Consider the following 10,297-nt stretch of genomic DNA (forward strand, 5'->3'; position numbering starts at 1 on the left):
GTTTCTCCTTTCACCTTCATAGTTCCTTAGGAGGAAGTATGATTCAAGAAGTAGGTTCTATTAAGCAAATAACCCCGGATAAGGAAGTACGGGGCTTCACCTTACAGGACACATGCAAATTTAAAGAAATGACAGGTCAGATACACTGACAACTTTATAATAATTTCAGATGCAAGAAACCAAATAGAAAAAATAAAAACATTCTTTTCTAATAAAAAAATGATACCACTTGCTGCCCAGGATGGAGATACAGGTCACATACTTTTGAGAAATGAATTACTGAGATCTAACATGCAGCTCAACCCATAGTTAGTGAAAATAATCAACCTAGATTACATAGGAAAATACAAATGAATAGTAAATGATCCTCTTCTAGATGTTTTGCTCTAGAGAAAACAGTAACTTGTATACACAAGTTGTGATCATGTATGTAGGCAAAAGTTAATAACCATAACAGTAAGGAAGTACCTGGGTGTGGTGGTACATGCCTGTAATTTTAACATATAGGAGGCCGAGGCAGGAAGATCACTGCAAGTTTGAGACCACCCTGGCTACATTGTGAGTTCAAGACCAGTCTGAACTATGTAGGTAGACACTGCCTCAAAAAAACTAAAACAAAAATACAGAGGTAGAAAATAGTCCTAGCAGGAGACAGGGAAGGAAGTATACAAAGAAGTACAGGTGAGAACAAATATGAATTGTATCTTGTAGAAATGGGTAAGGCAGTTAAAACAATTTGCATAAGCATACATCGTGAGGAAGTTCAAGGTATCCAAAAGATTATGAGCATCCTTTTTTAATTTTCCTACTGCATTTTTAAATACCTGTGGGAGAGATGCATACACATACATGGAAAAGAATAAAAGTCATCCAGATTTCTGTTACCTGGAGAAAAGTTTGGAGAAAGAGGTGCTATTTTCTCCCACTCACCTTTGCAGGATGATAGATTAGGATGCAGGTTCTCAGTGCGGCTCGGCTGTGCTGGCCTCTGAGAGTTGTTGCTGACCTGCAGACTGTACTAGTGCCTGTCTCAGTGCGTATTTCCATAAACACTGCCAAACACCCATGTTCTGTTAAAACTCAGTACAGCAAACCTCCATCAGGGTTTCCATAATCCTAGATGCCTGACTCTAAATTTAATTCAGAGCTGGATTCAAGCGAAAGAGGTTGGACTTTCAACGGAAGATCATTCCAAGTCCACCCCTGTGTGTGAGCTGACACACACAACTGCACGCATCTGAGTGCATCTTTATAGGGTAATGGCATTGTCTTGATCTGAAGTACTATTTTCTGCCCAAAATAAAAAGTTTCCATTTTCCATTCCCAAATTTAATGATTGTCTTAAAATTCTAATGGTACGAGTAAACTTGAAAAACACACACTGTCCCAAGATAGCATATTGGCAAATGGTTTCCCAGCCTTTTCCCCCAGTTGCACATGGGCATTTTTTCCCTCCTCAAAAACTATGATCCACCTTTCTGTATCAACAAATATCAGTTAGTACTTCACATTTTGATGCATACTACTAGAATGTTCTCCTCCCAGTAGTTGTGCTAAAGGTGGATGTAGTCAGTTTAGTTTTAAGAGCTCATTTTATTGAAATAGAAAAGTGCGAAGATCATAAATTTTATCTTTCTTCTTTTTTCTTTTTGGTACAGGGATTAAACTTACAACCTCAAGTTTGCCATTCAGGCACTTACCCTGCTGAGCTAAACCCCTGGCCCTTTAAAGAAATGCATTTTTTTTTGGTGGTGGTGGAGTTTGAACTCACAACCTTGTGCTTGCCAGGCAGGTGCTTTATACTGCTGAATTAAATCTGCAGCCCCAAAGATCATAAATTTACAGCCTGCTGGGCTTAGTGGCTCATGCCTATAATCCCAACACTTGAGAGACTGAGGCACAAGGATCGAGTGAGTTTGAGACCAGCCTGGGCTACAAAGTGAACTTAAGGCCACCCTGAACTGCATAATGAGACCTTGTCTCAAAAAAGATAAATAAAATAAATTTACAGCCTAATATGCTTTCAAGAAGAAAGCATACTTAAAAATACATCATTTGGGGGTTATGGAACGTGACCCAGTAGTAAGAGTACTATGTCTAGCATGGATGAGACCCAGGGTTTGATCCCCAGCACCTCCACCAAAAGTGGCATTCAGATCAAGAAATAGAACATGCATAACACCACAAGAAGCTACTTTCAGGCACCTTCTGTGGATGTAATCACTATTCTGTTAGTTTGTGATTGTTTTACTCTAATGGCAAGGGAAAAGAAAGCCTTTTCCATTTCTGGTTATTTCTGAAGTTACTACTTACATCATCTATAAAATTCATTGTATGTCCCAGGTTTTTGAAGTTTAATCTCACTGAAAAAAAAAAATAAACAGCATCTGTTTAAGGTTGGAAAGTGGTTGGTGACTTGCCATAATTGAAGCAAAGATTCTAAATTATAATCTTTCTGAAATATTTACTCAGTAAATACTTGAGTTCCTTTGGACCAGGCACTGCAGTTCAAAAAATAAAAAGCATCTGCCTTTCTTTGAAATGATAAATTTGCAGAATGATTAGTACCTTTTGCTGCTGGAGAGTGTATTTTGTTTCTGAGGATTAAGATGTGTGGCTAGAAACTGACCTCTGCTGGGTGCTTCTGGTATAATTTGGATGAAGGAGCATTATCTAGACTTCCCTAATTTTTCAAACCTGCCTGCCTCTAGCTTTTCTTTGCAATTTCTCTTCTTTCTTATGCTGTATTTCTGCAATGATTAGTAAATTTGGCTTAGCAGAGTACCAGTTTTCTGTGTGACAGGGCCTTTAAAGCATTCTCATGTTTGTCTATTAAAGTGAAATATGGATATCAGTTCGCCAGATTGTATCTCACCCACAGATAAAGAGCTTCAGTCCTGGAGCTTTGCACTAAAAGAGAGGGAGTAACTGGCTGCTGTGTTTCTCTCCAGGAATCGACAAGGAGAACGTTGAACTTTCCCCTACCACTGGCCACTGTAATAGTGGACGAACTCGCCATGGATCCGCAAGCCAAGTGCAGAAGCAAAGAAGTGCTGGCAGTTTCAAACGTAATAGCATTAAGAAGATCATGTGAAGCTTCCTTTCTTTCAGCTTTCAAACCAGCATAACGTGGGCTCTTCACTAGTGACCCTGCCTGAACTGCGCCCTGTCCCCACGTGTTGCAGCATCGCACTTCGTGTTTTATAAGGGACCCACCTAATCTGCTGTGTCGCCAAATGATCAACTCTCAGAAGCGTTGCCTAAATTTAATGCTGCTTTCCCCCCTTCTTTTCTTTCTACTTTCGGTGTGTATCTGGTATAAGCAAGTGTTTGGAACAGCTACAAAGGAAGTGGGAGGTGAGGAAACTTGAACTGAGAGCGTCCCTGTACTGTGAGCGGATGAATTCTTGAACACTGCTACTGCTGGCCAGCTGTGAGAGCCATTTGCACAGACCCCTGCCTTGTTTGTTTTTCTTTTCATCATACAAAGTAAATTTGTAATCTTACTTGCACACTTTTCAAGATAGAAGTTTATGGAATAGTAAGAAATATTATAACCCCAGTACATTTAATCTGACTTTTAGCTGTGGACTTTTTTTTACTTTAGAAACTGAAGGAACTACAGAGTTCACACCTTAGGGACTTCACACCATAAAGCCACAGGCAAGGTACTTTGGGGGTGGGAGGTACTAGGATTTTGTAGTAGACTCCTAAGAAATACTAACATTTGAGGATTAGCAATAATTGCGGGAACATAAACCTGACCACATATATCTTAACAGTACTGAATTAAAGCTATGGGTTCTGAGGCCTTATCCAAACTCACTCATCTGCACTAGTTTCTTTCTCCATTTGATTTTCATTTAATCTTTAAATATGCTAACAGTGTTGTTCTTTTGTCTTTTTGGTTTGTGTAAGCCAAAACTGTATTAAGCATAGTGATTATATTGGGGTTTGGTTTTTTTTTTTTTTGTTTTTTTTTTTTTTTTTTTTTTGCGCCTGTTCCTCTTCTTTCCAAATAATTCCGAGCAGGGTAATTAGCAAACAAAATGTTGAAAATTGGTCCTGAAAGGTATTTTCATAAATGTTTGCATTAGCTGCATAGCAAAATGGAAATGGTACGCAATTTTTATAGTCGCTGTTTATTTTGTTAAATAATTTCCAAGAAACAGTGTGCTATATGTCGTCATAAATTTCTTTGACAAGATGTATTTTAAAAACCCTTTAATCTTTCCCTCCTCCTCCAAAAATATTAGGAATTTCTTGAAACATTTGATTCTATATGATAGAATTGCCTCTAATCACTATGAAAAGTCTGGTCAGCCTGCCTCAGTGTGACAATGGGGGACCGTTGGAGTTGCTGCTCTACTAAATGGTATGGATTTTCATGGCATAGGGATCTCCACAGTAATGCAGAGTTTCTTTGTGGTACCTGCAGTACACAAAAACTTTTACTTCTGCAAGCATATTAATATCTGGGTTTTCCAATTTAGGACTAAATTATATTTATTTCGACAGGATATCCCCCTCCTCCCACATTCTCTTATATGGTATGATGTAATGGCTTTGGGAGGGGAAAAATAAACCAAAGGGAGAAGGGGTCCCTGTAGTGTTAGTTCATTAGTGGATTTCCGTAAATTAAATTCCACAGCTAATTCAGTAAGTAATGGTACGTTTAAGTGTTCTGATTAATAATATAACACATTTTACACTTATCCCCACAGTAACAATGTAATATGTTAATGTAAATAAAATTGCTTTTGATATTCAGAAATAACAAGAATTTAATTTTTTAATTTTGTTTACAGACCTGAGGAAAAATAACCATTTGCCAAAATAAAAGGGAAAAAACTTATCGTTAATAATGATTTAAACATCAACTTGTTGGAAAATACTGAAGACAGGTGCAGTTCACTAAGTTTTTTTTTTTAATTACTATAGAGGCTGTGCTAGAGTAAATGTTTTGGTACCTGAGCATCTTGCGCTTGCACAGAAGCTCAGATGCAACTTAGAATAGATCAGCGACACAGTGCCAAGGACGCCAGGCTCCCGTTAAGGCGCTTCTGGGATGTGGTGGCGCAGCTTCTTGGCTCCAAGAGCAGCAGGCAGTGAGAACCTTTAAAAATTTTGGTTCAGTATTTTTTCTCTTTTTGTTGATTTGGTGCATATGATGGTGGGGGTTATGCATTTTTGCTTCTCCCATCAAAATAGAGAAACTTCCAAAGGTTTACTGTTAAAAACTATTGATCTTTCGATAAACAAGTTTATGAAAGTGTAATGTTTCTTAGATTATTCCCTCTAGTGTACCGAATGAAATGATCCACTTGAAGTACCTCATGAAATGATCAGCGTTGCACAAATCAAAATTGAGCCTTCTTTCAACTGCAAAAATACTTTTGACCAGATGAGTACTGGAAATTTAAAAAGTTACCTAAGGTTTAGAATTTAGCTTCTTTAAAGAACCTTTGACTTTTGAGAAAAAAAGCTTTCCAAATAAAATGAGAATAAGCTAAATCCCTCATCCATATTATTCCCCTGAGAAATGAAATACTTTTTTAGTCCTTATAATTTAAGAAAACTTCTGAAGTTTAGAACAAGTAGCCTATATTATATAATTTGGTATGAGATCTGTCATTTGTTTTGGGTTTGTAGATGTTTTCCCTGACTTTTTAAAGAGGAAAACAATCACGTGGTCATGTTGTTGTGCTCCTGTCCTGGGGCTGCTGTTCTTCGCCAGCATGAGTACAGGATGCTCCTGTCCTCCGGCGGTCACTCATGCCTGCACCTGCACACCACCCGAGACAGCCAGCCTTGATCTGTGGACTAAAGTCCTACTGACAGGGACAGTGAGCTGGCAGCCCTTCTGATTTGTGTGTTTGGGGGATCTTCAGCTTTCTTCAAGGTTTTGTTTTTATTGTTTTTTAAATTTTTGTTTTGTGTTTTGGTTTTGGTTTCTACTTTTACAAGCCCCCACCACCAGGCATAATGAGGCATGTCTTACTGAATATTATGCAACAGACCTATACAAACATTCACTTAGTGTCAGCCACACCATTTTTTAAATGCAGTATATTCACTTGTAAATAGTTTGTGTAAAATTTGACAGAAAAGTATATTTACTACACTGTAAATACATGTGATGATATATTGTATTATTTTGCTTTTTTGTAAAGCAGTTAGTTGCTGTACATGGATAACAAAAATTTGATTATTCTCGTGTTAGTATTGTTAACTTCTTCCTACGACTGCGTTACATCATTTTCAGAAAATGCTGTGTATTGTAAACTTACATTGTATATGATAATTTACCTCCTTTCCATTGGGCCTAAACTTTGACAGTTTTTGTCTATAACCTTGTTCATATTGTAAGCAGTTGTATGCCAGCAGGAAAAATACTGCCCAACTGACAAAACTGATCATGATAGGAGAAATTCATAGAAATATGTCTCAGACCATTGTTGCTCCCCACTCCTATGTATGTACTCCTCTCCCACTTTTTTAAAGTAAAATGTAAATTCAATCCGTTAAGATGTTGAGAAGTTATTTAATTTTTTTCACATGTATCAAGTTCCGTTTTCTGGTTTTCCCCATTCCTCCCTGATCTTTTGACATTAAGGCCATTTCCTTTTCAGGATGATTTTTGGTCTCTTTCTCCCCTCACCCACATGGGAAAAATGCTTCTGTTTCCAGACTGTCTAAAATAATTTTGGTGAAATGTTTTTTTAAGGCCTGCCAAACTCAGGGATGACTCTAGTCTCTAGGATAGGCTGGCCTATTTTTAAATAAGCAGTCAGATAGAAATGCCAAGACAGCCTGAGATCAAGCAGTCAGAGGGCTTGTGTTAGATCCCCACAGTTCTCTGGCTTCTCACCTCACCTTCTGGGCAGTAGGTGCAGGTAGACCACCTCCATTGAATTTTGCTATTTCATTTAGGCTGCCTCCCTTCTCCTAAAGGAGGAAGAATCTACCCCAGAGGCACGTGGGCAAAAATAGAACTCTCCTCAGAAAGGCAGCAGTGTCACTGAACAAAGTACTGAAAGAGATGCCTGCAGCCACAGGAAGTGCTGGTCTATTTGTGGGCAGGCTGGGAAGGCAGGGGGCCCCACCTGGAGAGTTTGTGGATATTCTGGGTCCATCCCAAAGCCTACACCCTCCCCACGACTAGAGTCCTGTGAGTGAGGATATATAGGTAAAGTCTCTCGGGCAACTTTTCTAGCCACCTTGGTTTCAAGACCACTGGAATGGAGAACTGGAAACTCAAATAGTGCAAATAGCTTTTTTTTCCCCTGTAACCTAAATCATCTTACTCAAAACTAGCTGCCAATTTAAAACAAGCCTTTTTGCAATGTGGATTTATGTTTCCATAAATGTTAGGGTCACACTATAGCAACATAATCATTGTTGGTTTGAAACTCACATTTTCTTGTTATAAGTCCTGGCTACTCATAAATGGAAATTTCATAATGTAATGTGGAACTCTAATTTTAATAAATAGCTCTGACTTTTTTTTAAAAAAAAAAAACCTTCTAAAAGTCCCTTTATATTGTGTATGTACATACGTCTTAAATGTGCACATTAGTGCCTATTTAAGGTTCTCATACTGTGAGATCCTTAACACATTGTCTACACCTGGGACAAAAAGCCAAGTAGGTAGTGATAAAACGGATTAAGCCTCCAAGATTATACGGTTCAGAACTTCCCCACTGAACGCCAGGAACCACTTCCTCCATGTAAAATGAAGAAGATAGTAGAATCTGAGTGGGGCCTTTTTCTGTTCATAAGTTCAGAAAGCATTGACTACCTTCGTGGAAAGAAAATAGAAATATATCCTGTGCTGGTTGTAGTCCTTGGTTCATGCCCTGCCCTGTGTCAGCCACTGCAGATCAAAAGAAGCTTGGCCTCTGCCCTCTATGACCTCATGATTTAGTGGAGGAACTGCCACAGAAATGTCCCAAGTCTTGGGGTTACGAGAAGGGAGCAGAGCGACTGGCAGCTCTGGAAACTGAGGCGCTGAGGCTTGAAAATGCCCAGGAAGTTTCTCCGAGTGTAGATAGGTCCCAGGATCTATTGAAAGTGATCTTGTGTTGATATTGTGGCGCATACAATGCATAAGAGGCAACTGAGGCTGTGGAGAAACTGCAAGTAGATTTGTGTCCAGACAGAAAGCAAAGCGACTGACTCATGTTCTTACTTCCCTCCGTCTGTCTGTCCCCCGTTGGGGTTACAGTCTAATTTCCTACCTCTACACAAAAATAGCTGTGCTCTTTCTGTCCCTGCATATTACCAGGGAGCAAAGAAAGAAGACAGACCACATTCAGAACAGCACCCCGGTGGAAAATCCCAAACAAACAAGACAAGCAGGCTGTAGCTCAGTGAAAGCCGCTGCTTAGCATGAGGAGGCTTTGAGTTCAATCCCTAGCACTGCAAAAAGGAAACTACTCCAGACTGAGGTTTCGATGATGAGAAAAATTTCTGAAATCCATTCTATCAGTTTATGCACTGATGAACAAGCAACAACCACACAAAAAAAATCCATTTGTTTGCCAGTACTGGGGACTGAAAACAGGACTCTGGCACTGAGCTGCATCACCAGCCCTGTTTTATTTTCAATTTTGAGACATCGTCTCACTAAGTTACCCAGGTTGAGCTTGGCCTTACAATCCATCCTGCCTCAGCTTCCCAGAGGGAGGGCCACCTACATATACCACTGTGCCTGGCTTGTGTTTTGTTTTTATGAGAGGCCATTTTGGCACCAGAAAAGCAGAGGAGTACAGTATCAGAGTAGAGTATAATTCTGTTCTATAAAACTGCTAACGTCTGCTTTATAAAAGTCACAAAGTTGTCCTTTTCTTCCATCGCTGCTGACTCAGTGCCACATGGAGAGCTGCTGGGGAACAGGTGGATGGAGAGATCACCCAGGGTCCTGTTGTGAATGGTGGGCATAGCAGCAGGGCATTTCTTCCAGAGGCATATCCTCATTGAACACAATTCCACAGTTGGAAGGCTGAGGCAGGAGGATCACTGTGAGTTCAAGGCCAGCCTGGGCAACCTGAGTGTGTTTATGGCCAGTCTGCACTACATGCCCTGTCTCAAAAGATAATCCCAGTTAAAAGTTAAAACTCCAGCAAAAACAGAATATCTAGAGAGAATGATCTGAGTCTACCTTACAGAATAAGCAAGAAAGCATGGTTAAATTAAGAAGGTAGTTGGAAATTTTCCTTATTCGTAAAATACATAAATGTTTTGTTCTTGGTTTTTTTTTTTTTTTTTTTTTTTTTTTTGAGACAGGGTCTCGCTACACATTTCAGACTGGCCTTCAATTCATTATGTAGCCCAGGCTGATCTCAAACCCCCAGTGATCCTCCTGCCTTAGCCTCCTGAGTGCTGGGATTACGATTGTGTGTCATCACACCTGGAAAATGTTTTTAATATTTAAAACTGTGATGAGAGTATAAGAAATTTTTGACTAGTATTTTACAAGGCTTTGGGTTCATTCAACCGAAAGTACCACAGAAACCAGAAAAACCCTGTTGGGCTAGATAATCATAATTGGGCTAGATAAACAGAATGAAGCCAACTAGTAGGCCCGGTTTATGTTATAGTTTAAAAAAAAAAAAAATAACCCTCAAGTTTTTTGGCTTCAAAGCCTATTTTCCAGCCTGCTTCATGCCATCACCGACTAGCGGGAGGCTCTTCTCACCTGGTTTCTCCAGGTCCCAGAGTAACTGCTCAGTCAGAAAGAGAATTCAGACTGCACCACTCTATTGACCCCTCTGATGGTGGACATGTTTCCTATATGTGCAGCCAATACAAGGCCTCAAGCCACACGTGGCTGTTGAACACTTGGGATGTGGCTGGTGAGCACAAGAATTCCCTTTCATTGTACGTAGCTGAACAATTTCTTGTGACTGGCTGGTGGCCACCAGGCTGGACAGACCAGCATCAGTCATTGAGGGCCCCCTGCTGGGATGGCAGGCCTGCTGCTCGCTCAGAGCCTCAGCGAGCACAAGAATCAGAAGAGAACCATCTTCAAGCTGGGCACAGTGGCTCATGGTTGGAGTCTCCACACTCTGGAAGGCTGAGGCAAGAAGATAGCAATTTGCGAGCCCAGCCTACACAATTTAGGGACTTAATCTCAAAATCAAAAATAAAATGCTGGGGATGTAGCTCAGTGGAAAGGCCCTGCGTTCAATCCTTAGTACAAAACAACAACAACAAAAAAATGGGTTGTCTTTAGTCAAGAGGAGAGCAAGCTGGAAACATTGGCAAACATATTAATGAATGCCACAGCAAAAAT

At 39.9% G+C, this 10,297-nt stretch overlaps 1 protein-coding gene across 9 annotated transcripts in view; it reads left to right on the top strand.

Moving 5' to 3' along the window:
* Positions 1–6,528, top strand: part of LOC100730274 (neurofibromin) — a 252,327-nt gene extending 245,799 nt beyond the window's left edge. For all 9 annotated transcript variants that reach the window (XM_063251196.1, XM_063251205.1, XM_063251202.1 and 6 more), the window contains one exon: positions 2,952–6,528. In XM_063251196.1, coding sequence (XP_063107266.1) covers positions 2,952–3,094 — 143 coding nt within the window. In that variant the 3' untranslated portion in view covers positions 3,095–6,528. The remainder of the gene's footprint in view (positions 1–2,951) is intronic.
* The last annotated feature ends 3,769 nt before the right edge of the window (positions 6,529–10,297 follow it).

This window comes from Cavia porcellus, unplaced genomic scaffold, assembly GCF_034190915.1.
Source record: "Cavia porcellus strain 051 isolate PalLab524CR breed Dunkin Hartley unplaced genomic scaffold, mCavPor4.1 scaffold_6, whole genome shotgun sequence".
Classification (NCBI taxonomy): domain Eukaryota; kingdom Metazoa; phylum Chordata; class Mammalia; order Rodentia; family Caviidae; genus Cavia; species Cavia porcellus.